The sequence below is a fragment of the Heterodontus francisci genome, chromosome 6 (assembly GCF_036365525.1).
Source record: "Heterodontus francisci isolate sHetFra1 chromosome 6, sHetFra1.hap1, whole genome shotgun sequence".
NCBI lineage: Eukaryota > Metazoa > Chordata > Chondrichthyes > Heterodontiformes > Heterodontidae > Heterodontus > Heterodontus francisci.
This window is the reverse complement of record NC_090376.1, coordinates 31,168,271-31,196,149: the sequence shown is the minus strand read 5'-3', so window position 1 is coordinate 31,196,149 and position 27,879 is coordinate 31,168,271. Positions and strand designations below refer to the sequence as shown.

The window sequence follows — 27,879 nt, the reverse complement described above, 5'->3', positions numbered from 1 at the left end:
TCTCCATGATAACACAACAAGGTCAAATAAAGGATGACTAATTTAACCAGGAAAAATAGTGTCTGTCCATTTTGTTGTCATACTAAACACACAAGCAGAAGGACTGTTAGTTCCATAACAAAGTCGGTGTATTAAACAGTACTATCTGATTCTTTTTGGGAGAGAAGAGAAATTAATTGGCATATAAAGGGAGGACAAAGAGGGAAAAAGTTTGGGCACAGTCAGTAAAATTAAAAACGTCTCCATCATAAATTCAAGCTAAAAGGGTAATAAACTGATGGCATGCCTGGAATCACACTCAAAAGGTGGAGAAGATTCCTTCAGGTATTCCTCCTGATTAAGCCGGAGTCAATGTGCAAACTGGCAACAGCCGGTTAGGGGAGCAGTCTTGTGCCACATTGCCTGGAGGAACCATCTGATGGTACAAGACCTGCGCATGGTTCCATGAATTTGCTGATAATCCTATTGCACAATGGTGAGGGTCTGTGCCTGACACGTTACCAATAGTTAATTTGATTAGTTTGAAAATCACGACTATGACTCAATCAGCGCCAGAAGAAATGTAGCTATTTGTTCATTCCCCCACCTTCCATCCAACAACAACCCACATTTAGACAGTGCCTCTAATGTAAGAAGCATTCTGAGATGCTGCACAGAAGGAAATAAACAGGATAGACAGGGAAATGGCCGCTGAGCCATGGAAGGAAATATTAGGAAGAGTGACTGAAAGCCTGGTCAAAAAGAAGGCTTTTGAGAAGACTTTTAAAAGGACAAGAGAGAAGTAGAGAAGCAAAGGGCTCTAGAGGGGAGTTCCTGAGACTGGGTCCAAGGCAATTAAAGGATCTACAGCCAATGGTAAGGCAAAGGGAGGGGGAAATGTGCAGAAAGCTAAAGTCAGAGGACAAAACTCTATGGCTCTATAATCAATAACTTCAAAAGGAAATTGAATAGCCACTGGAAGGAAAAAAACTTCCAGGGCTACAGGGATCGAGTGGGGGAGTGGGACTGACTGGATAGCTCCGTGGAGAGCCAGTATGGACTTGATGGGCCAAATGGCCTCCTTCTGTGCTGTAAATGCCTCTATGACTCTATAATGGAAAAGGCATAACAATTTTGAGACAGTTAGAGTTCAATTATTAAAATGTGTCTTATGAAATAGGTACGTTGTAGATTATAACCATTCCTCACAGAATGTATCGAAGGTGTGGACCCAAGTATATCACCATAAAGATGTCCTCCAACTCCTCATCCAGATTATATTCAGTACCCCTACTCTATACCAAGTGGACTGAGGTTATTGGTTTGTAGATGTGGTTTCCAGGATTTGATTTAAGATTAAGCGATTAGAACCCTAACAAAGCATATCTTTTATATACGTCACTAGCAAACACAGCTTCAAAAGTTTCATATTTATTTGAGAGCTTTGTAGCTTAGAATTCATTTCTTTAAATGAAAGTCACCATGTGGAAACACAACTGCATGTTTAAAGCCTATACACATGTACAAAGACCTCTGATGTGCATATAAGCACATAAATTCAACTAATACTTTGCATATTAATAAGGTTATTTGAATATGGAAAGTACCACTGTGCTTAGACGGAACATCAATATCAGTAGCACATATGGTTGAGTACAGGTTAACAATCCATCCTCCAATCGTTTTAAGGAAAGTTTCTTTTGAAATCTTCTGCAGAATTTTCATGGGGTAACGTGGCTTGTCTCGGAACACTATGTGGAAATGAGACCACTATGCAAACAATTCTTCCCTAAAATTTAGTTCTGTCCATTGCAATAGTGCGTCAAAAAACTGAGATCAGATTGTACCCCTACAGAGCTCAAAGTTGGGGAATGTGAGGGCAGACAAACAATTGGCAGACAAAAAAATGTTTTTTGCCTCTGGATTCTCACTTTGAAGAAAAAATGCACTTCATAGCCTAAGCACAACCAATGTAAACCACCTCCTGGCTGTTAACAAAATAAATTCACTTTTACAAGCAGTAATAGATGCTCTTAGATTAAAACATGATGAACAATTATTTTACACAGACATAAAAAGTTTTTTTTTTCAAGTTTCTCAGATCACCAGCTTTTCATTACTCAAAGTACTAGTGTCCTCTTCATCCTCATATACACATGAACTAAGATGTGCCGGCAAATCAATTATTTGCTGCTCTGAAGCAGTTAACTCAAAACCAGAATTGTCATAAAGGAGAAAGTTGGGATCAGAAGGGAAGCTTTGACACCGATCTTGTCTGTACTGATGACGAGGCAATGGATTGCTCCGTGGATACCTCCAATTAGAATAGTTCTTGGAGTCGGGATCACTGACTTTAGCAGTTAATTTATATCGGTTAGTTGGTGTGCTCGACCCTCTTTTGCCTGTATAGGTTTCTAAGTTATTAATAACACCATTTGTCATTTGCTGATCACTTGCCAGCTCAGCTTTACAAGTCCGAGCTCCAGTTTGACTACTTTTCATACGATATTTTGAGGTCTCTGCTGTGAATGCACTGCAATTCTGGGCATGATGTTTGGCTGAGCTAGCAATATTAAATCTGGACTGAGCTGCAATCTTGTCACCAATGGATCTATCAGTCACAGTTGCTGCCCTGCAAATAGCTCTAGAGTGCGGCAGGGATGGAAGTTTCCGTGTACAACTGGACATACTTCTTTCTCTGTAGAACTTAATGGTTTTGCATTCATTGAAGCTAGACGTTCTCCTAAAATTAGGATTTCTGCCATATCCTCTTTCATGCATTTCTATCTCAGTTAACTTTTCACAGTGCCTGAACTTTCCAGGCCTAATTGGAAGTGTTTTATTACTTCCCTCACAAATAGGTACTGTGCTGCTTACTTGTGGGGGCATTTGGCATTGTAGGGAAAAGTCACTAAATGGTTCTGGAAATGGTGCAATCATAAAATCCATTCTATGATTCGCTTTTTCTGTTTGTTGTTTGTAGTAAATTGATTTTTGATCCAAAAATGGAGATTTAATACGAAATCTGTTCATGTTACTTTCCTCATTGTTTTCTTTGTCCAAAGAGGGCGCAGTAACAGTGCTGGAATTAGTTTGATCTACATCTGTAGTCGGGAGTTCTCCTTCATTAATGACTGTGTCATCCAGTGGGTGCTGTGTTACATGATAAACTTGAGTTGCTTCCGTTATCCCTTTCTTTTTCATTTCTTTCAATTGTTGATGTGCCAAACGGTATCCAAATATAGGAGGAATCACTTTCTGAGCACTTTGCGGTCCAAGGTTTTCCTCAGCTCGCGAGTCCTGATTTGGAATGAAATGCTGGCTTCTCCTGAAATTTAAAGGGATATTCATACCATCTTCTAGTTGAAACGGGGGCACATTGTCGGTTAAGAAGTCACGTTGAGGACTTAGATCGGAGAAGTTCCTTTCAACTTCAAGGCTTTTCCTGAAATTGTGTTGAGGTACAGAACCCTGTCTCACTGCACTATTGCAATTCTGTGTCTTATGTGATAGTTTTGTCCGTATGGTGATAGCAATGGTGGCAATGATTATCACCAAGCAGAGAGAAATGCCTGTGATTGTCACTATATTGCCTGTTTTATATGCTTGATTATGGACTTTTCCGGGATCTCCAGATTTCTGTTCTGTAACATGAAAGAAATTGAATGCTTAAATAAACAAACACATTGTAGGAACATGGGAACAGGAGCAGGCCATTCAGCTCCCCCCCGCCCACCCCCCCCCCCCCCCCCCCACCAAGCCTGTTCTGCCATTCAATTAGATCATAGCTGACTTTAACTCCATCTATCCACCTTGGTTCTGTAAACCTTTAATACCTTTACCTAACAAAAGTGTATCAATCTGTTTTGAAATTTTCAAGCGACATAGCCTCAGGCCTCAACAACTTCTTGCGGGAGATAGTTCCAGATATCCAGTACCCTTTGTGTGTAAAATTGCTTTCTGGCATCACCCCTGTATGGCCTAGTTATAATTTCAATGTTAGATCGCCTTATGCTGGACTCTCCCACCTGAGGAAATAGTTTCTCTCTATCAACCCTATCAACTCCTTTGTAAGCATCTGAAAAAACTCAATTAGTTCACCCCTTAATTTTCGATATTCAAGGAAATACAAGCCTCTTTAATGAATCTGTGGCAGGATTTACTGTGATTACTTCTAGTTTAGCCAAGATAGGCAATTAAAATCAAAAGATTTTCAGACAGTGCAGCTAAATGTGTCACCAAACATGCTAAGCACGTGAAATTAAATTTACCAAAATTGATTCTTTATTACAATTTTTTTCTATCCTACTCTTTTAGGCTCCCCTTCACTCATTAAAAATAGAGAAAGATATTAAAGATATGAAGAAAGTGCAGCAAATTAGATTACAATAGATAAGTCCAAAGTGGAATAGCACCACGGGCATTTCCTGCATTGACATTCCTTTGGTTTCCTATTTTATTGTAATTGCATGCCTCACCAATAATGTCAATTCTCTACCTAATAAAAAATATTTAACTTAGCAAAACTTTCTGTGTTCTCTAAACTTCATTATTTTGCTTATTGCATGTTTCTGTGATGCAAGTAATGTCGAAAACTGCAGATATCCACATCTACAGGGATTGTTTGCCTCAGAACATTAATGCTTAAGGGGAGATTTAACAGGGGTGTTAAAAATGATGAGAGGTTTGATAGAGTAGATGGGGAGAAACTACTGCCCTTGGCAGGAGGGTCAGTAGCCAGAGTACACAGATTTAACATTATTAGAAAGAGAACCAGGAGATGAGGGGTTTTTTAAATGCAGAAAAATGTTATGATTTGGAGTGTGCTGCTTGATAGGTCAGTGGAAGCAGATTCATTGGTAACTTTCAAAAGGGAATTGCATTTACACTTGAAAACTTACAAGGTAATGGAGAAAGAGCAGGTGAGTTGGACTAATTGGACGGCTCTTACAAAGAGCCAGCACAGGCAAGATGGGCCGCATGGCCTCCTCTTCTGTGATTTTATTCGTGTTTAAATAGTTTATTCTTTTTTATTAGTTTCAGTTTTCTCTCCTTTGAATTTTTTCCCAAGCCTCTCCTGAACATGCTAACTTATACTGGGACACAATGGGCTGGATTTTTGTTTGGGGTCGGGAGAATTTCTGGGTTCCAAACCCGCATTGCATCGGCATCAGACACCCAACACGATCTTTGTAGGGTTGGCCAGTTAGTGGTCGGGGAGTGTGCTCACGGTCCAATTAAGGACGGCGAGTGGGCTGTAAAGTCTGGAGGCCCTCCAGCAATGACACATCAGCAGCCCCACTGGCTGAGGTTGGAGCTGCCGATGCAGGTAAGGGAGAGAGCAAATAAGAAAATTTCAATTTAACAAGGCCACAGCTGCCGGGCCATCATAATGGAGGGGCAACTCCTTCACTACGGCCAGCAGCCACAGCTGTGCCCCACCAGCCATGACGTGTGCAGGGGGAGTAGGGGGATGAGGGGGTCCTTAGTGGGTTGGAGCACTGGCTCCACTACCCCACCCGGATTAACACCCAGAGGCCGCCTGCATCCCCTGGGCGTGTTTCGGCCGCCGTGAGGGGCCCAACTGCTGACTGGAAAATTCCTGTCAGTGTCTCCCCAGTGCCCTTTATGGGCCCTTACAGCACAGTGGCGCAGTGGTCAGCACCGCAGCCTCACAGCTCCAGCGACCCAGGTTCGGTTCTGGGTACTGCCTGTGCAGAGTTTGCAAGTTCTCCCTATGACCATGTGGGTTTCCACCGGGTGCTCCAGTTTCCTCCCACAGCCAAAGACTTGCAGGTTGATAGGTAAATTGGCCATTGTAAATTGCCACTAGTGTAGGCAGGTGGTAGGAGAATGGTGGGGATGTGGTAGGGAATATGGGATTAATGTTGGGTTAGTATAATTGGGTGGTTGTTGGTTGGCACAGACTCGGTTGGCACAGACTCAGTGGGCCGAAGGGCCTGTTTCAGTGCTGTATCTCTAAATAAATAAATAGCTAATCACACACCACCATTCACTTTTAAATTTGCCCAGAAGCAGGAACATGCCGGCAAACTGGCACGCACTCTCCGAGACCAATATTCCAGTCCTTCTGCCTTCAGGCCCACTTCCAACCCAAATCAAAAATTCTGCCCCACGAATTTAGTGCCAATCTCCAGTATCTCACACAGTAGCCGCAATGTTTGCCTACATAAAACAGTCAGTGTGCTTAAAAGTAATTCATTATATGTGAAGTGCTTTGAGATGTTTTGTGATAACAAACTTTATAAGCAGCAGTATTACTTTCTACCCAAGAAAACTCTTTGTTTATTTTGAAGGTCAATTTTAAAACTACTCACTTAAAACAATTGGAATGTGGTTGACTCTTAACTGCCCTCTGAAATGGCCTAGCAAGCCACTCAGTTGTTCCAAACTGCGAGAGAAAAATCTAAAAGGAATGAAACTGGATAGACCACCCGGCTTTGACCTAGGCACCGGAAATGACAAAGGCACACACAGCCCTGTCGACCCTGCAAAGTCCTCCTTACTGACATCTGGAGGCTTGTGCCAAAATTGGGAGAGCTGTCCCACAGACTAGTCAAGCAACAGCCTGACATAGTCATACTCACGCAATCATACCTTACAATGTCCCAGACACCGCAATCACCATCCCTGGGTATGTCCTGTCCCACCAACAGGAAAGACCTACCAGAGGTGGCAGCACAGTGGTATACAGTCGGGAGGGAGTTGCCCTGGGAGTCCTCAACATCGACTCTGGACCCCATGAAGTCTCATGGCATCAGGTTAAACATGTGCAAGGAAATCTCCTGCTCATTACCACCTACGGCCCCCCATGCCACAGCTGATGAACAGTACTCCTCCATGTTGAACACCACAGGTGGCAAGGGCACAGAATATACTCTGGGTGGGGAACTTCCATGCCCATCACCAAGAGTGGCTCGGTAGCACCGAGCTGGCCGAGTCCTATAGGACATAGCTGCTAGACTGGGTCTGCGACAGGGGTGAGGGAGCCAACAAGAGGGAAAAACATACTTGACCTCATCCTCACAAATCTACCTGTCGCAGATGCATCTGTCCATGACAGTATTGGTAGGAGTGATCACCACACAGTACTTGTGGAGACAAAGTCCCATCTTCACATTGAGGATACCCACCATTGTGTTGTCTGGCACAACTACCATGCTAAATGGGATAGATCTAGCAACTCGAAACTGGGCATCGATGAGGTGCTGTGGGCCATCAGCAACAGCAGAATTGTATTCAACCAGAATCTGTGACCTCATGGCCCGACATATCCCTGACACTACCATTGCCATCAAGTTGGGATATCAACTCTGGTTCAATGAAGAGTGGAGGAGGGCATGCCACGAACAGCACCAGGTATACCTAAAAATGAGGTGTCAACCTGGTGAAGCTACAAAACAGGACTGCATGCACGGCAAACAGTGGAAGTGGCATGCGATAGACAGGGCTAAGCCATCCCACACCAATGGTCCTGCCACATCCAGTCATGAGCGGTGGTGGACAATTGAACAACTAACAAGAGGAGGAAGCTCCTCAAAGATTCCAATCCTCAATGATAGGAGCCCAGCACATCAGTGCAAAAGACAAGGCTGAAGCATTTGCAACAATCTTCAGCCAGAAGTGCCAAGTGGATGATCCACCTCGTCCTTCTCCGGAGGTCCCCAGCATCACAGATGCCAGTCTTCAGCCAATTCAATTCACTCCACTTGATATCAAGAAACGGCTGAAGGCACTGAATACGGCAAAGGCTATGTGCCCTGACAACATTCCGGCAATAGTACTGAAGACTTGTGCTCCAGAACTAGCCCCGCTCCTAGTCAAGCTGTTCCAGTACAGCTACAACACTGGCACCTACCCAACAATGTGGAAAATTGTCCAGGTATGTCCTTTACACAAAAAAAAGGACAAATCCAACCCAGTCAATTACTGCCCCATCAGTCTGTGGTCGATCATCAGCAAAGTGATGGAAGGTGTCATCAACAGTGCTATTAAGCGGCATTCACTCAGTAATAACCTGCTCACTGATGCCAGTTTGGCTTCTGCCAGGGCCACTCAGCTCCTGACCTCATTACAGCCTTCATCCATATATGGACAAAAGAGCTGAACTCAAGAGGTGAGGTGAGAGTTACTGCCCTTGATATCAAGGCAGCATTTGACTGAGTGTGACATCAAGGAGCCCTGGCAAAACTGTAGTCAATGGGAATCGGGGGAAACTCGCCACTGGTTGATTTCATACCTGGCACAAAGGAAGATGGCTGTGGTTGTTGGAGGCCAATCATCTCAGTCCCAGGACATCACTGCAGGAATTCCTCAGGGTAGTGTCCTAAGCCCAACAATCTTCAGCAGCTTCATTAATGACCTTCCCTCCATCATAAGGTCAGAAGTAGGGATGTTCACTGATGATTGCACAATGTTCAGCACCATTTGCAACTCCTCAGATACTGAAGCAGTCTGTGTCCATATGCAGCAAGACCTGGACAATATCCAGTCTTGGGCTGATAAGTGGCAAGTTACATTCGTGCTGCACAAGTGCCAGGCAATGACCATCTCCAACAAGAGAGAATCTAACCATCTCCCCTTGACATTTAATGGCATTATCATCACCGAATCCCCCACTATCAATATCCTGGGGGTTACTGTTGACCAGAACCTGAATTGGACCAGCCATATAAATACTGTAACTACAAGAACAGGTCAGAGGCTGGAAATTCTGTGGCAAGTAATACACCTCCTGACTCCCAAAGCCTGTCCACCAGCTACAAGGCAGGAGTGTGATGGAATACTTTCCACTTGCCTGGATGAATGCAGCTACAACAACACTCAAGAAGCTCAACACCATGCACCAATTTCAATATTCACCCCCTCTACCACCAACGCACAGTGGCAGCAATGTGTACTATATACAAGACGCATTTCAGCAACTCACCACGCCTCCTTCAACAGCATCTTCCAAACCTGTAATCTTTACCACCTAGAAGGACAAGGGCAGCAGATGCATGGGAACACCTGCAAGTTCGCCTCCAAGCCACACCATCCTGACTTAGAACTATATCGCCATTCCTTCACTGTCGCTGGGTCAAAATCCTGGAACTCCCTTCCTAATAGCACTGAGCGTGTACCTACCCCACATGGACTGCAGCGGTGCAAGAAGGCAGCTCACCACCACCTTCTCAAGGGCAATTAGGGATGGGCAATAAATGCTGGCCTAGCCAGCGACGCCCACATTCCGTGAAATAATTTTTTAAATGCTCATTCTTTCCATGACCAATAGCTCTGGAAGCAAACTGGAGCAACCATTGCACTTGTCATTTTAAAACTTAGCCACTGTACTTTTACATTCCATCATTAGATCCACAAACGTCTGTCCACAATACCACTTCTTTTCATGAGTAATCCCATGGCTGGCATATCTCCCTTTCTCTTTCATTAGTTCAATAAGTCTTTGTTCTATAGCTGTTGCCTTGCTCTCTAAAAAAGAACGAATTGCTACTCTATTAACATCATCATCCTACATAGTTCTTTACTCATGTTTATCACTATTGAGTCCCCTATTACAGTAGTTCATTGAGCAGTATCCTCCTCTTCCATCACCTCTACCATTATATACATGTAATGCATGGAAGTGAGCAAGAAAAAGAATAAGGAAAATGTTTGAGAGCTTTGAATGTTTTCTTGGGTCGAACATTTACATTTGATGCATTTACTTACCCGTGCAATCCACAAGTGAACAATGCGAGACTTCTTTCTCTTCCCCACTACAACCGAATGTCCCTGAGAAGGATGCAACACATTGTCGGTACCTTTCACGCACTCCGTTGCCGCAAGTGACACTACACGGACTCCAAGACAGCCAAACACTCCCTCTTTCTACAGGCATGAGAAAATAGTTATTTTACTTTTCTCTTTGCATACACATGAGCATGTATTGTCTCTTGACACCGAATGTTTTCTTTGTATATACCTGCCTATTATTTCTTGAAAATATTCATGTTCGAACAAGTTTATAAATACAATATTGCGATGATTATTGATGGAATAATTATGCTTTGTGGTTACTTTATATTTTATGCTATTCCACAGGATTTACAAAAATATTTTATGAAATCCCCTCTTCCCCAAAATGGGTAAATGCACCATTTGCAAAAGGTTCAATCCCTGATCATAGGCCTGTGCTGAGTTAATTGATACCAAGTAGAGTGACAATGGGAGAATGCTATAGACGTAGGTTAAGGAGATGAAAAATAAGCTAGGGTGCTTATCCCTAGTGCAGTGACCCCTAAAGCACATACGCTAGGATAGTGAATGGCAACAGGACTGGTCTCAGATGTGACGTCCTGTGATCAAATAACGCTCACTGTTTGTACTCCCACATGAAAAATGGTGATTTAAAACCGTTTTAATTCAAACCGTTTCAGAATTGAGAGACTAAAGAGAGAAAATCAGAGGGAGAAATGAAGGAAGGAAAAAACAATCACAGTGCATTTTAAAATTTTCCCAATTCCTAGTTTATCCAGTGAGTAGATAGAGCAGGAAAGTCCACATTTTCCTTCTCAATTGTGCTGAGTTCAACACTACTAGAGGTGCTGCAGTGCCTTTGGGTTAGGGAAGGTAAACCTAGCCAGGGCTTGTGCATGCGTGTGCATGCATATACATACGTGTGTGTGTGACTGCCTATGTGTAGGTAGATGTTGGCTGAGGCAGGATTGGGTTTGGGCTAGTTGCTGCTACGGTTGAATAGCTAATACTCACTGTCAACATTGATGCAAGAATAATGACCGCTTAAGTAAGGTGTTGGAGCGTGATCCCACCTGTGGAATTATACCCCAGTTACTATCTTCAGGACAGGAGAGGGGAGAGAATTGGGAAGAAGTAATGAAAAAAAGAGCTACACTTACAATGTCCTCAAGATTATTGGTAAAGGCATGTCACAAAGCTTTTTTATTTGAAAAAGTACAGATCAATACCAGTAGGAAACCTAAAACTCCATAAGACAAACATTGGAAAGCCTGTGTGGAGTTTGCAAGTTCTCGCATGGGTTTTCTGCCGGGTGCTCCAGTTTCCTCCCACAGCCAAAGACTTGCAGGTTGATAGGTAAATTGGCCATTGTAAACAAATAGCCCCTAGTGTAGGCAGGTGGTAGGAGAATGGTGGGGATGTGGTAGGGAATATGGGATTAATGTTGGGTTAGTATAAATGGGTGGTTGTTGGTTGGCACAGACTCGGTGGTCTGAAGGGCCTGTTTCAGTGCTGTATCTCTAAATAAAATAAAAGAGTTACCTTATATAGAAACGCCCCAGTGCGATAAAAGTGGACGGTTGTAATAACTGGAACTAGCTATTTGACCAATAGGTGAAACCTGTAGTTTTCCACATTTATATACAGGATCTTGGGGACTGTCTGCCACAATTGAGTCTGAAAAGAGGGAGTGTAAGAAGTGTGGACAGTATGGATTGATACAAGCTAAACTGACACCACATGTGGTTTCTATGTCAGTGCTATGTGTAGGGGATTTCAATATAATTATAATGCATTGTGCAATGACAAGTGCAATGCGAAAAACTTTTGTGATGTATTATGGGATGGCCTGCATAGATACATTTTGTCTCAATTTGGCATTCCCATATCAGACGCTATTCCCTGACAAATCCAGTGGGCTGGGTACTCGTATGTCGGCCTCTGCCAGCACTGCCATTGAGTTGTTTGCTCAGAAGGGCAAAAGAACAGCCCGGGGTGACCTGTTTCCCCTCCCTAGTTCTCAGAAAGTGCCACAGCTTTGCTTATTACCTTAACCTGACACCACTGGTGACTTACTCATTCATTGATTGGTTAACGGAAACTATTCTTTAAACCGGTAGATTATTGTTGACATCGATGAAGAACGGGACAGTAGCCGGAACAGTCAATGGTGGTAAGTGTACGGATACAACTGCATTTTCCACAACTTCAGTACAAATTAAGTTACGAGAAAAATATTACATAATTGCAATATAATAATCTGCTAATACTGGATGCTGGTAACATGATAAAACCAATAATAAGTGTTGAATTTAATAACATAACACAACATATAACAACTATTAAAGGTTTGGAACAATGCAATCACAAAGTCTAGAAATTACTGCTGGCTGTATTAAAAGGTGAATGTGTTCACTTAGCATTTTTATTGTCTGCTATTTGACTGCATGTCTCTGTTAAAATAGCACACAAAGAAATGTCACACCAATACATCACTTGTTCATCCACTATTATCACCAACTCATAGACAGGTTTATGGTGCAATAGCATTAGGGAGGCTTGTTAGAGTGGGTGCTACAATTCGCTCAGCAGTTGTAGGTTAGGAAGTGGGAAAATCATCAGGACCCCACTTCTGCCTGCATCCAGCTTCCTCTGCTGAGAGATTTGTGTTTGTGGGATGTAAGGTGATTTCAAGCTCCTACTTGGCTGTGACATTAGCTAACCTACTGATACACTGAGAAGTTTGTAATATAGGCAGCAGGTGTCTCGCCCACCAGCTTCAGAGCCAGCGAGAGCCTGCATCATCTCCTTTTGGAAAGGCCCGCTGAATTAAGTGCAAATCAGGCACTTAAGTGGACAGCAGTGGGCCTTCCCCGGGATCAAGAACCCCAGGATTGGACGTTCCGTCCATGCAGGCCAATCAGAGGCTGGCAGCTCTTTTGCTCACCAGCACCATTGGAGAGGTGGTGGCTGCTGTGAGAAAGACACCCACCCAAGGCCCAGGTTGGTACTGGATCCCGGACTCAGATGGCGGAAGGGGTTTCACGGAGTGGGGGTTGCGTGAAGCGGGGGTGTAGGAGGTCAGCAGCAAGGACTGGGGGTGGCTCTCAGCGGGCTGCCCCACTTCCCAATGCCAGGTCCCTTGATCAGGCACTGAGCGCCTTTGAACAAGTTAACTCCCTCCTGAGAGCCAGCAAGCCATCCCGCATGGGTTTGCATGTCATGTGGCAACAGGCCCCCCGTGCCTCTGGGTTAATACCAGCGGCGGCAGGAAGAGGTCCTTAATTGGGCATTAATTGCTCCTTAAGGACCTCAGTTGGTAGAGGGGAGGGAAGGCCATCCACAGGCCTCGCCACCACGGATTTAATCAGAGTAGAGGCTGGAAAATGGCGGGGCCCCCACCTGCGACCATCCTGCCCAATTAAGTGCCCTCCCGCCTACAAACACGCCACGGAGGAAAGCATAAAGTCCAGCCCACACTATTTAACCTTACGCAGCAAGGCACTTGGGCAAAGTACTGGGGGGTCCATGGAACTACAGTAAGAATTGGAACCATTGGGAGAAAAAGAAAATCAGCAAAAGGAACTGTAGCTAAATATTTCTTTCAATTCTGATCAATACTTCTATAGTTACTACATTCTTTGATATGTGCATTGCCCAATTTTTTAAAATTCATTTTTGGGATGCGAGCGTCACTGGCAAGACCAGCATTTGTTGCCCATCCCTAATTGCCCTTGAGAAGGTGGTGGTGAGCCACCTTCTTGAACTGCTGCAGTCCGTGTGGTGTAGGTACACCCACGGTTCTGTTACGAAGGAGTTCTGTAGCAGTTTGATACAACCGAGTGGCTTGTTAGGCCAGCCATTTCAGAGGGCAGTTAAGAGTCAACTACACTGCTGTGGTGCTGGAGTCAAATGTAAGCCAGACTGGGTCAGGATGGCAGATTTCCTTCCCTGAAGGCCATAAGTGAACCAGATGGGTTTTTTCAACAATCCGGTAATTTCATGATCATCATTAACGAGACTAATATTTTATTTGAAATTTATTGAATTTAAATTCCCCCAGCTGTTTTGGTGGAATTTGAACTCAGGTCTCCAAAGCATTAGTCCAGACCTTTGGATTACTAGTCCAGTAACATTACCACTATACCATACCCTGCTTTGAAATACCTGAAATGGAGAATTAATTCGTAACGCATGATAATGACTCAGAATTTGCTCTAGTAATAACAGCAAGGCTGTAAAGTTCACCATTATTACTGGCTAAAGCTGACAGCAACTTCTGGCATTAAACACAGAAATTCAGAAGCTGCTGTCAGAGATACCCTGCATCTCCACAGGGTGCACTGTTGCAGTCTTCGTGGACAGAATTGTTTAGAAATCACTGATTTGTCATGAACCTAAACTATTTACCCATTATTCGCACTGTGAGGAGCAATGAAAATGTTAAGCCTTGTTCAATCAGGACTAACTGAGTTTGTAATGGCATACCAAGTCATAATTACTGCTGAACAATCTCTCTGGCCCTGGAAAACTTATTTTACAATTTTAGAGTCTCATTCCCTCCAAAGAACATTTAAAAATTACAGAAATCTAATGTTCTGATATTTGAGTTTCTACCTTAACCCTATGTATATGCCCCAATCTTTATTTTGCTTACTCTACAATTATTTAAATGTGATTTATAGTCCCTGCTTTTTAACTTAAGTGGCCAATTAAGGGGGCTCGTGGGGGAGGGGGGGGGGGGGTGTTGGTGTGGGTCTCTGCTTTGAGCACGCTATGGCCCATGGAGGGGTACCCCCAATGGCAATGCCTGCTCCTGCAGCAACCACCCCTCCCTGCCCTCACCAACCCCCCACCCCCACAGTGCCGGCACCCTTGACCCCACTTACCTGGTTGGGAGGGCATCCTGCTTCCATGGTGTCCTCTCTTCCAGGTGCAGTCCCAGTAGTGGCCACCGTTTCCAGTGTCGCTGCTGAGAAAGGGATGGCAGCCCCGATGGCAACTAATTATTTGCCCGTCAAGAGCAAAAGGGGGTCCCGCCAAAAGCCAAGGTGGGATCACCCCCTGCTTTTTGCCATCCCCTTGCCTCAACGACAAAATTCAGCCCTTTGTGGGCAGCTTTTCTCGAAGTGAGTGGTGACCGCCGTTCCTTCACCGCTGACCACAAAATTCAGGCCAATGTAATAGGCCCCCAATAGTTCCAATTGTTGGAAAGACAAACTATTTCCAGACATTAATTTTGACTGAAGTATATCAATGTGGTAATTTTTGTTTGAGATACATGTTTCAACATTAATATTCCACACTTTTCTCTTTTGACTAGATAGGGCCAGTTAGCAGACCAATGTAGGAAAGCATTGTAGTTACAGGGTGGTTCAATGAAATTTATCAATGGAATTGATAAATGTTTTAAAATGTGTATAAACAACCTATTAAGCTTACACAAATTATTTAACATCTACCACTGTACAGTATGTTCCCATAACCTAGCCACAGTGGTAAGTGGTTCAATGAAGTAACAGAAAGAGAAATCTGGAAGCACTGGGAGTAACACAAACCTGCGTGTCTCTGAAGTGTGACACAATTTACAGCTTTGGTGGGCGTGTGGCTGTTATTCAGAATATTAACATACTCAAAGCAGTAGTTATTTTTCCCAGTGTCAAACACAGAGCAGTTGAATTCAGTTTTGTTCTCCCTGGGGCGCAGCCACTTTTCAGCTACAAAACTATCTCTTGTAAACGAAGCTCCTTTCCGGATTTTATACACAGAAATCTTGCCTGGCGCACGGGCGCAGGGTGGTGTCACTATACCAACCTCTGCAGACGATTCACATGCAGCTGTTCTCAAATGGTCCACAAGCAGTTTATACCCAACAATTTGGGCAAATACCAGTGGCCCTTTTGACGAGATCACTGAATTGGTGCACGGAGATCTCAGTGAAATCGTTATGAATGCATCTTGGCTGAAATCAGTGCAATCAAATATCACCCACTGAGAATTGGACAGGTCAATTTCTTTATTTATCGTTTTCCTTACCACTTTGTCAGCATTATAAGTTCCAGGTTCATTCAAATCAATCCTTGTAACATCCAGAAATAGCGTCAAAGTATTTACTTTCCACGGGCATAAATACTCGTGAGTAAATACTTTGATCTGGAAGTTGCTCTGTGAGGCAGTTTTCCTTCCCACATCAATATGAAAGACTGGCCATTTGACCTGCAATAAGTCAGTTGTCCACTGGGCGGTGCCGTTGCTTGTGAAATCTGTGACTCTAAACTCAAAGTTGCCAGCGTAATTGAAATGAAAGCACTCAAATTCCACAGAGCTTTGGGATTGGTTTCCAGGGATCAGTTTTGTGGCGATAATTTGGTTTCTGTTAACATCTATGAGTGATACAGTTAAATTTTGTACGCTTGCATTGGCCAGTCCTTTGAAGTCAACATGAACAGTCTGGTTGCTCAGAGCCACATGCCAAGGTTGTCTTGAAAGTCGATATTTGATTTCGGCAAAAGCAGCTGCAATAAAAGAAAGGATATTACATTTAGATTTATTTCACAAAATGTTTGCATTTATGAGCCAATTATATTGCCAGCTTGCAAGCAAAGAGGTTCTGGATGCACATTAGTCAGATAGGCCATATAACGATACGAATTATGAGCAGAAGTAGGCCATTCGGCCCTTCAAGCCTGTTCCACCATTCAATAAGATCATGGCTGATCTGTTTCTGACTCGAATTCCACACTTCCATAAGGAGACCAAAACCGCACACAGTATTCGAGATGTGGGCTCAACAATGCCCTGTACAACTGAAGCATAACATCCTTACTTTTATTTTCAATTCCTCGTATTATAAAGGATAGCATTCCATTAGCCTTCTTTATTATTTGCTGTACCTGCACACTAACCTTTTGTGACTTATGCACTAGAACACCCAGATCCCTCTGCACCTCGGAATTCTGCAGTCGTTCTCCGATAAGTAATACTCTGCTTTTTTATTCTTCCTGCCAAAGTGAACAACTTCATATTTTCCCACATTATACTCCATCTGCCAGATTTTTGCCCACTCACTCAATCTATATTGATCTGCAACCTCCTTATGTCCTCTTCACACATACTTTCCTATCTATCTTTGTGTCATCCGCAAATTTAGCTACCATGCCATCGCTCCCCTCAACTAAGTCATTGATATAAATTGTTAAAAGTTGAGGCCCCAGCACAGACCCCTGCGGGACTCCACTCGTCACACCTGCCAATTAGAAAAGAACTCATTTATGCATACTCTCTGTTTTCTGCCAGCCAGCTAATCTTCTATGCATGTTAATATGTTACCCCCCTAGACCAGGAGCTCCTACTATGAGCAATAACTTTTTATGTGGCACCTTATCAAATGCCTTCTGGAAATCCAAGTACAGTACTTCAACAGGCACCCCTTTATTCACAGCGCATGTTACTCTTTCAGAAAACTCTAATAAATTGGTTAAACATTTTTTTTTTATTCGTTTCATGGGATTTGGGCACCGCTGGCCAGGCCAGCATTTATTGCCCATCCCTAATTGCCCATGCGAAGGTGGTGGTGAGTTGCCTTCTTGAACCAATGCAGTCCATGTGAGGTAGATAAACCGACAGTACTATTATGGAAGGGAGTTCCAGGACTTTGGCCCAGTGACAGTGAAGGAACGGCAGTATAGTTCCAAGTCGGATGGTGTGTGGTTTGGAGGGGAACTTGCAGGTAGTGGTGTTCCCACACATCTGCTGCCCTTGTCCTTCTAGGTGGCAGAGGTTGCGTGTTGGAAGGTGCTGCCTGAGTAGCCTTGGTGCATTGCTGCAATGCATCTTATCGCTGGTACACACTGCTGCCACAAGTTAACTGGCCTATAGTTACCTGTTTTCTGTCTCCCCACTCCCCCCACCCCCCCACTTCTTGAATAGAAGGGTTATATTTGCTACTTTCCAGTTGATGGAACCTTTCCAGAATCAGCAAATTTTGAAAAATTAACACCAACGCATCTACTACCTCATTAGCCACCTCTTTTAAGACCCATTGAAACCCATTTAACACCATTGAGATGGTCTTGTCTTGCTTCCACCAAAGGGATTGCACACCATGGTCTTCACACTGTGCTCAAGGCAAAAGGGATTCAAAGGGAAATTTTTAGCAAAGGTTGGCACAGAATTAATAACATTAAAGGACCTTGGCAAAGAAAGAGAGTCAGAAATAGGCCAGTAGTTGTAAAGGATGGAGGGGATGAGGTTAATTGTGTGAGGACAGAAGTGTTGACACTGCTGAAGCAAAGAAATCCATTTATGTCAGCAAGCATTGGGGCAATGAGGTATAATTGAGTGTTTAGAAGATGGGAGAAGATTTGATTGAGGGAACAGGGTGTCATGGAAAATACAAGCCTGGTGAAGGCAGTGGGGGAAAGGGGAGAATTTGTAGTGCAATAATGGGGATGTCTGAGATAAGGCAGAGGCTGGAAGGGGCAGGAAAGGAGAAGGAGATGGCAGCTAAGGCAGCTGTGTGGAAGATCTCAGGGACAACAAAGACAACTAATTCCTTGCTCTTGGCAGGTGAGGATGAAGGTTAGGGATAATGGATCAAAGAAGGCAGTTTGTCATTCAGGAGTTTAGGACTGTCCTTTATGCAGGATGATCCACCATAGTAGAGCTGGCCCTGAAGAGGACAATCTAGCAGTCCTTTAGGTACTCAAGCTGGATCTGGTGGTGGATGATAAGGCTGTGCATATGATGTGAAGTAGAGAGGTATAGCAGAGGGACAGGTGGGAGTCAGGGAGATTGAGGGACTTAGAGAGGATGAAGATGTCAGTCACTGTTAAGAGAGCTGCTGAGAAACCACAAGCAGCTGCAAAAGCAGCAAGATGAAGGAATTTGGAATTGGAGATGAGAGATCTGGAGGTAAGCTCTTTGAGGGAGCAGTGAGTGAGGATAGTGAATGGCGAGCTGGGAAGAGGGACAGCGAGACAGAAGAAGCATTGATTGAAGATGTCTGCATACTGGTAGACACCTCAGAGATTAAGGATATGGGTGAGGTTGCGAGTAGGGGAATATACATGCAAGGCAAAGTTGAGTGAAGACAAAAGGGCAGAGGGGGGAAGGGATAACCGAGCTGAGGTGATGGTTGAAGTCATCAAGTAAAGCCAGTTTTATGAGCAGATATTCAATTACAACCAGAAGGCAAAATATGACCACTTGAACTCAACCTAATAATGAAAATGAAAAGTTATATTTGAGCAATACCCAACATTGTGATTTACTGGTACAGCCTCTTAACTCTGATTTTAACAACAAAAATTGTGAAGTGCTTTTAAATACTGCATCTGTATATTACTTCCCACCATTACTCAATGTATCTCATATGGTTAGATCTTTGCACTGTCTATATAAAAATCAACAAACGAAGAGAATGGAATAAATGACAGATTAACGCTTGAACTTATTTTATACATTACTAAATAATATCTAATTATGACCATGGAACTTGTTGTTTAATGTAAATCAGTTACATCACTGAGTAATTCAGTATAGGCAGTTTTGTATACACGTTTGATTCAAATTTAGTAATTTAGATTCTGATTTTGGAAACTGTAACAACAACTTACAAGATATCTGAAGGTGCTCTAGAAAGGAACATTATGGGGAATTAGCTCTGAAGCAAAAGAGGAAGGCTAGGAGAGGTGACTGAAGGCTGGATTGGAAAGGTAGGTTTTTGAGGAGGATTCTAAAGTAGGGCCGAGAGGAGAGGGAATTGGGGAAGGAGTTCCAGATAGGAAGATTGAGGTGACTGATAGCACTGCCTCTAACAATGGGGGAAAGGAAAGGGGAGATACACAAAAGACTGGTGTTGGGGAACCAATAGGTGCTGGAGGAGACTTATGGCTGGAGGAGGTTACCGAGGTAAAGAAGTACTGAGTCATGGAGAGATTTGAAGATGAAACAAGAAGCTTAAATTTAATGTTCTGGTGGTTGATGAGGCAGTGTGGGTCAATGAGAATGGAGGTAGTGGGCGTGCAGAACTTAGTGCAGGACAAGGAAAAATATCATTGTATTTTGGATAAAGTGGAGTGTGTGGAGTGTGGAGAATTGAAGATCAGTGAAGAGAGTATTGGAGTAATTGAGTCTTGAGGGGTCAAAAGCACCGATCAGGGTTCTGGCATTGACACACTCAACTGTATTATCATGTTCGATTGTTAACAGACTAGTTAATAGAGATAGAAAATGCAATTCAACTGAGCTGAGTTTTCAACTGGTGTGAAATGAATACATTACTATAGGAAAAACACTTTGCAGTGTGCAGGCAGTTGATTAATAAAAAAATATTCACACACTTTAAAATGATTCCAATGTTGCTTTAAATCACAATTTACCATGTGTTAATATTCTATAATAATCATGTGCACATTCAGTTGCCAAAATGACTAATTCAATAATTCATTATACTAAACCACATAAAATAGTGTATTACTGCAACAAATGATTAAGGAGAGTGTAAAGTGATGCATGACTAATTTCTGCATTACTTATTCCTGAAACGCTTCAAACTCCTCAAAACTATGTCACTCGGGGCCTGAAGTATCTGTTAAAGTAGTTTAATTAAGCTTTTTCTTTCCAAAGAATAATATTATATAAAGTTACATAAAGTAGCTCGATACAGTAAAATATCACAACATTGTAAATTTGTTCTGCAGTTGGATTTTAACATGATTTCCAATATTTTAAAACGTATTTAATTATTCACTTATTAGCCGTTTTATTCGTGGAAAAGCTGCTGTGGAGGTATAGCAGGACTGCTAAGAGGTCAGTGCTTACATCTGAAGCATTGAGAATCGGATTTCTCTGAAATGCACATTTTTTAAAAAAAGACTTAGAAATCCAAAATCTTACTCTGAATTCTACTACTATTAAAAGTGAAATCTTTAGAATGGCATAGTGATGCATTTGAACAGAAGATCATTGCTCCATTGAGAAAACCCATGCAATCATTCCCGTATTTCATGCGAGATTTCCAGATTATTCTCATTAAATGACCAAAGTTCTGGAAAATTGTCCATTTCCTTTTAAAAACACTTAAAGTTTTCTGTTTGACCACCCGGGAACAATTCACTTCAGTATTTATTGGAATGTTTAAAACCTGATTTTTAATTCTTAAATCTTTTAATTCTTAAAATGACCAGAGCTTCAGTTAAAGTGCAGTATCCATACGGCATTTAAGAATTATGTTTTTGTTGATCTTAAATTGGGGTTGCTGCAATAATATATTTACTTTGCATTCATTTGCTCTTAACTTGAAGACAATTATCCATCTATGAGATTAGCCTATAGGGTAACACCTTAGCTGCACCTAAATTAGCAGCTAAGAGCACACTATTAAGGAGCAATGAGACGATGAATAAGAATGGATCTCCTTCTTTCATGCTGTATTTTATACTTTGTAAAGGTTGCCCATAATAAAACAGCTGTTAAAGTAACTAAATCAATGTTTCTTAGTTGCTACTCACACAATAGATACAATATAAAAAAAAGACTTGCATTTACATAGTGCCTTTCACGACCTCAGGATGTCTCAAAGTACTTTAGAACCAATGAAAATACTTTTCAAGTGTAGTTACTATTATAATGTGGGAAATGCAGAAGGCAATTTGTGTACAGCAAGGTCTCACAAGCTCAAACATACATACAAACATACGAATTAGGTACAGGAGTAGGCCACTCGGCCCCTCGAGCCTGCTCCACCATTCAACAGGATCATGGCTAACCTGATTGTAACCTCAACTCCACATTCCTGCCTACCCCCGATAACCTTTCACCCCTTTGCTTATCAAGAATCTATCTACCTTTTCTTAAAAATATTTGAAGACTCTACTTCCACCACCTTTTCAGGAAGAGTTCCAAAGACTCAGGACCCTCTGAGAGAAAAAATTTCTCCTCATCTCTGTCTTAAATGGGTGATCCCTTATTTTTAAACAGTGACCCCCTAGTTCTAGATTCTCCCACCAGAGGAAACATCCTTTCCACATCCACCCTGTCAAAACCCCTGAGGATCTTATATGTTGCAATCAAGTTGCCTCTTACTTTTATAAACTCCAGTGGATTCAAGCCTAGCCTGTCCAACCTTTCCACAGAAGACAACTCACCCATTCCAGGTATTAGTCTAGTAAACCTTCTCTGAACTGCTTCCAACGCATTTACATCCTTTCCATCCTTCCTCAAATAAGGAGACCAATACTGTACACAATACTCCAGATGTGGGCCAACAATGCCCTGTATAAACTCCCTACTTTTAAATTCAATTCCCCTCACAATAAACAATAACATTCTATTAGCTTTCCTAATTACTTGCTGTACCTGCATATTAACCTTTTGCAATTCCTGAACTAGGACACCCAGATCCCTCTGCATCTCAGAGCTGTGCAATTACTCACCATTTAGATAATATGCTTCTTTTTTTATTCTTCCTGCCAAAATAGACAATTTCACATTTTCCCACAATTTACTCCATTTGCCAGATCTTTGCCCACTCGCTTAACCTATCTATAATCCCTTTGTAGCCACCTTATGTCCTCTTTACAACTGACTTTCCTACCTATCTTTGTGTCATCAGCAAATTTAGCGACCATACCTTCGGTCCCTTCATCCAAGTCATTTATATAAATTGTAAGAAGTTAGGCCCCAGCACAAATCCCTGTGGCACACCACTCATTACATCTTGCCAACCATTTATGCCTACTTTCACAAAACCATGTTGACTCTGCCTGATTAACTTGAATTTTTCTAAGTACCCTGCTATAATGTTTTTAATAATAACTTCTAACATTTTCCCTATGACAGATGTTAAGCTAACTGGCCTGTAGTTTCCTGCTTTCTGTCTCCCTCCCTTTTTGAATAAAGGAGTTACATTGGCTATTTTCCAATCCAATGGAACCTTCCCCAAATCTTGGGAATTTTGGAAAATTAAAACCAACACATCAACTATCTCACTAGCCACTTCTTTTAAGACACTAGGATGAAATCCATCAGGACCCGAGGACTGGTCAACCGCAGCTGCAAACATTTGCTCAGTACCACTTCCCTGGTGATTGTAATTTTGTTGAGTTCTTCCCTCCCTTCCATTTCCTGATTTACAGCTAATTCTGGGATGTTACTTGTATCCACTATAGTGAAGACCGATGCAAAATACCTGTTCAATTCATCTGCCATCTCCTTATTTTCTATTATTAATTCCCCAGGTTGACTTTCTATAAGACCAACGCTCACTTTGTTAACTCTTTTCTTTTTTAAATATCTATAGACATTCTTACTATCAATGAAGAGTGCAGGAAGGTGTGCCAGGAGCAGCACCAGGCATACCTCAAAATGAAGTGTCAACCTAATGAAGCTACAACCAAGGACTACTTGCGTGCCAAACAGTGTAAGCAGCATGCGATAGACAGAGCGAAGCAATCGCACAACCAATGGATTAGATCTAAGTTGTGCAGTCCTGCCACATCCAGTCGTAAATGGTGGTGAACAATTAAACAACTAACAGGCTAACAGGAGGAGGAGGCTTCACAAATATCCCCATTCTCAAAGGTGGGGGAGCCCAGCACATCAATGCAAAAGATAAGGCTGAAACATCTGCAACAATCTTCAGCCAGAAGTGCCAAGTGCATGAGCAATCTCTGCCTCCTCCTGAAGTCCCCAGCATTACAGATGCCAGACTTCAGCCAATTCGATTCACTCCACGTTATATCAAGAAACGACTGAAGGTACTGGATACTGCAAAGGCTATGGGCCCTGACAATATTCCGGCAATAGTACTGAAGACCTGTGCTCCAGAACTTGCCACACCCCTAGCCAAGCTGTTCCAGTACAGCCACAACACTGGCATCTACTCGGCAATGTGTAAAATTGCCCAGGTATGTCCTGTACCCAAAAAGCAGGACAAGTCCAACCTGGCCAATTACTGCCCCATCAGTAAAGTGATGGAAGGTGTCATCAACAATGCTATCAAGCGGCACTTGCTTAGCAATAACCTGCTCACTGATGCTCAGTTTGGGTTCCGCCAGAGCCACTCAGCTCCTGACCTCATTACAGCCTTGGTTCAAACATGGACAAAAGAGCTGAACTCCAGAGGTGAGGTGAGAGTGACTGCCCTTGACATCAAGGCACCATTTGACCGAGTCTGGCATCAAGGAGCCCTAGCAAAACTGGAGTCAATGGGAATCTGGGGGAAAACTCTTTGCTGGTTGGAGTCGTACCTCAGGCAAATGAAGATGGTTGTGGTTGTTGGAGGTCAATCATCTCAGCTCCAGGACATCACTGCAGGAGTTCCTCAGGGTAATATCCTAGGCCCAACCATCTTCATCAATGACCTTCCCTCCATCATAAGGTCAGAAGTGGGGATGTTCGCTGATGATTGCACAATGTTCAGCACAATTCGCGACTCCTCAGATGCTGAAGCAGTCCATGTAGAAATGCAGCAAGACCTGGACAATATCCAGGCTTGGGCTGATAAGTGGCAAGTAACATTTGTGCCACACAAGTGCCAGGCAATGGCTATCACAAACAAGAGAGAATCTAACCATCTCCCTTTGACTTTCAATGGCATTACCATCACTGAATCCCCCACTATCAACATCTTGGGGGCTACCATTGACCAGAAACTGAACTGGAGTAGCCACATAAATACCATGGCTACAAGAATAGGCCAGAGGCTAGGAATCCTGTGGCAAGTAACTCACCTCCTGACTCCCCAAAGCCTGTCCACCATCTACAAGGCACAAGTCAGGAATGTGATGGAATATTCTCCATTTGCCTGGATGGGTGCAGCTCCAACAACACTCAAGAAGCTCGACACCATCCAGGACAAAGCAGCCTGCTTGATTGGCACCCCATCCACAAACATTGATTCCCTCCACCACCAACGCAAGTGGCAGCAGTGTGTACTATCTACAAGATGCACTGCGGCAATGCACCAAGGCTCCTTAGACAGTACCTTCCAACACTGCGACCTCTACCACCGAGAAGGCCAAGGGCAGCAGATACATGGAAACACCACCACCTGCAGGTTCCCCTCCAAGCCACACACCATCCTGACTTGGAACTATATCGCCGTTCCTTCATTGTTGCTGGGTCAAAATCCTGGAACTCCCTTCCTAACAGCACTGTGGGTATACCTACCCCACATGGACTGCAGCGGTTCAAGAAGGCGGCTCACCACCACCTTCTCAAGGTCAATTAGGGATGGACAATAAATGCTGTCCTAGCCAGTGATGCCCACATCTCATGAATGAATTAAAAAAATCTGTTTTTGTATTTCCTGTACTCTAATTTTTCCCTCCCTAAAAATCTTTGCCATTCTTTGCTGCTTTTTATATTCTGTCCAGTCTTTTGATCTGCCACCCATCTTTGCGCACTTATATGTTTTTTCTTTAAGTTTGAAACTAACTTTTTTAGTTAACCACAGATGGTGCGTCCTCTGTTGTGGTAATGATCAGCTCGTCTGTTTTTTTGAGATGTTGATTGAGGAATAATTATTGACCAGGACACAACTTCCCTGCTCTTCTTTAAAAAAAAAGTGTCATGGTATATTTTACATCAACCTGAGAAGGCAGATGGAGCTTTGGTCTTATCTGAAAGACCGCACCTCCAACAGTGCAGCACTCCCTCAGTACAGCACTGTAGCTCAGGCTAGATTTTTGTGCTCAAGTCCCGGAGTGGGACTTAAACTCACAACATTGGGGATTCAGAGGCAACAACTAAATCAGGCTGACACCGAGTAACTTGAGTACTTGCTTACAATGCAGTACAATGGGAATTAAAATTGCTATTTTCATAAGGCGACATTCTAGCCTTTCTCGAATGTCATCTTCGCCGCTTTGCTTCAACTTTTTTTTATTGTTGCACATATTGAGACAATTCATCAAACCTCAATAATTCACTTGTCCCGTACTTGGATTCTTGTTGCACTCACCATATCCAGAGAGGGCGAGCAGCAGCACGTGTGTAAAACCTGAGAGCCTTCGAGTCAAAGGGTGTTTCATTCCGATCACTGGTGTGTGAACTCGGGGTCTCCTCACTCGTCATGTCCTTTCTCATACTCACAGCCTCATGATTATTGCAATGGTGCCGTTCCACACAAACAAAACCCTAAGGAAATCACAACCGAGCAAAATGCTTTTAAAAAAATCGAGTTCAACGCACCTTAATGACATATATAAATCAGAATAACTAAACATAACTGATTAGAAGAGTAAATAAGAAACAGAAATTTAATGTAAGCTACTTCAAAGGCGTTGCCAATCCCTCACTAAATAGTGAAAATATAAAATCAAGATTTCCTATTTGAAGATTGTGTCAATCATTCAGTTTATCAAATAAATTCGAGAAGATGACCTCATGCTCTATTTAAAATTCAGTAAGCATATCTTTCAAAATTTATTTAAGTCACTTGGAACACCAACAGTCCCGGTCTCTCTCTCTGTGACAGTCTGGATCTCTCTCTCTCTCTCTCTCTCTGACTGTCCGCTCATTCTCTCCCAGTCTCTATCTGGATCTCTCTCTCTGACAGTCCGGGTCTCTCTCCTCTGTCGTACAGTCCGGCTCTGTTCTGATCTTCTGGTCTTACCCCTGTGCGCTTGGACCGGTTCAGCTTGCCAGTTTTGCCGTTCTTCAGCATGGGGAAACTGTTTTTTGTTTAAAGCGGGACTATGTTGGTGGGCGGTGTCTTGCGGGCTCTTCCGTTCTAAAATTAATGGCATTAAGGAGTGGGTTCACAATGCTGGAACATTCACAATGTAAGGGCTATCTGTTGGTAAGGAAAGCAAAACTTCAGGTTTTTAACAGCTTCTGTTTCTAAATGACAAATATTAAACTCATATAGATAAAAATAATAACGCGATGATAAGAGAACGAAAGTGGGAGCGAAGCAAAAACAAAATATATATACAGATAATGGATTGGAAATGAGTTGCGAGCAAATTCTGGTTGAACGAGGAATTCCAGAACTTTGGGTTCTGATCGCCCGGCCACCGGTGGTGGAATGAAGAGAGTGGGGGATACACAAGAGGTCAAAGTTGGCGGAATATAGACTTCTCAGAGGGTTGTAGGGCTGGAGAGGTTACAGAGAAAGAGAACTGAGGGCAGAATGGAACATACAAGGATGAGGATTTTATTTAAGGTGTTGGGGACTGGGAGGCGGGAGCCACTGTAATTCAGTGAGCATAGGGATCATGGGCCAAAGAAAGATTTTGCGTTTCTATAGCGCCTTTCACAACCTCAGGGCACCCCAAAGCATGTTACAGTAAAGGTCTGCAAAGGAAACTCGACCTGAGCCCGAATGCCGGACCCGGAAGTCCGACCCGAGCATTTACCCATGTACTGATGAAGGGTCACTGACCCGAAACGTTAACTCTGCTTCTCTTTTCACAGATGCTGCCAGACCCGCTGAGTGGTTCCAGCATTTCTTGTTTTTATTTCAGATTTCCAGCATCCGCAGTATTTTGCTTTTATTATACTGATGTAAAGGCCTGCTACCCGATCGACCCCGATGGGATCCGACGACATGCGTCAGGTCGGGTTGGACTTCCAGGCATTCGGGCTTGGGTCGGGTTTCTTTTGCAGACCTTTATATTACAGTACATTATACAAGGCGTTCAGGAAAGATAGGGAAGGAAAGTGGGTAAGTACTAATTAAGGAGAGCAGTACAGTGCTGGAGAGAGAGGATGTCCTAGAGGGATCAAGGACAGAATCTATTTGATTAGAGCTAAGAAACAATAGAGATACCATTACACCACTGGGTGTATTCTACAGGCCACTGTCTATTGGGAAAGATAAAGGAATACTTCTCGTCTGTATTTACCTTGGAGAAGTTCATGGAAGCTAGTGAGTTCAAGGGAGGAAACAGCGATATCCTGGAGCATATCAACATTACAAAGGAGGAGGTGTTGGAGGTTTTGAAGCGCATTAAGGTGGATAAATCCCCAAGGCCTGACCAGATGTATCCTAGGATGCTATGGGAAGCAACGGAGGAGATTGCTGGGGCCCTGGCAGAGATATTTGTATCATCGTTAGCCATGGGTGAGGTACCGGAAGACTGGAGGATAGCTAATGTTGTGCCTTTATTTAAGAAGGGCAGCAGGGATAAG

The 27,879-nt window shown here is 43.0% G+C and overlaps 1 protein-coding gene across 4 annotated transcripts; it reads right to left on the bottom strand.

The window, feature by feature from the left end:
- Nucleotides 1-1,371: 1,371 nt before the first annotated feature.
- On the bottom strand, nucleotides 1,372-26,444 carry LOC137371225 (thrombospondin type-1 domain-containing protein 1). Of its 4 annotated transcripts, none has more exons than XM_068033422.1 (5): nucleotides 26,360-26,444; nucleotides 25,706-25,881; nucleotides 15,297-16,253; nucleotides 9,712-9,870; nucleotides 1,372-3,623 (listed from the first exon to the last, which is right to left on the bottom strand). In XM_068033422.1, the coding sequence occupies exons 2-5, from the start codon at nucleotides 25,773-25,775 to the stop codon at nucleotides 2,077-2,079; spliced, it is 2,733 nt and encodes a 910-aa protein (XP_067889523.1). In that variant the 5' UTR covers nucleotides 25,776-25,881; nucleotides 26,360-26,444; the 3' UTR covers nucleotides 1,372-2,076. The 4 variants fall into 4 exon arrangements, with proteins under 4 accessions (XP_067889523.1, XP_067889524.1, XP_067889525.1 ...); XM_068033423.1 differs by lacking the exon at nucleotides 26,360-26,444 and adding an exon at nucleotides 26,196-26,347; XM_068033424.1 differs by lacking the exon at nucleotides 26,360-26,444 and adding an exon at nucleotides 26,128-26,150.
- Between the last annotated feature and the right edge of the window lie 1,435 nt (nucleotides 26,445-27,879).

Excerpts from the sequence above, each read along its gene's own strand:
- LOC137371225 (XM_068033422.1), bottom strand. The coding sequence starts at position 25,775 with ATGAAACACCCTTTGACTCGAAGGCTCTCAGGTTTTACACACGTGCTG. Across the intron at positions 9,871-15,296 it reads CACACTTCAGAGACACGCAG|AAAGAGGGAGTGTTTGGCTG; the intron begins GTTTGTGTTACT and ends TCATGCCTGTAG. Across the intron at positions 3,624-9,711 it reads TTCACTTGTGGATTGCACGG|AACAGAAATCTGGAGATCCC; the intron begins GTAAGTAAATGC and ends TTCATGTTACAG.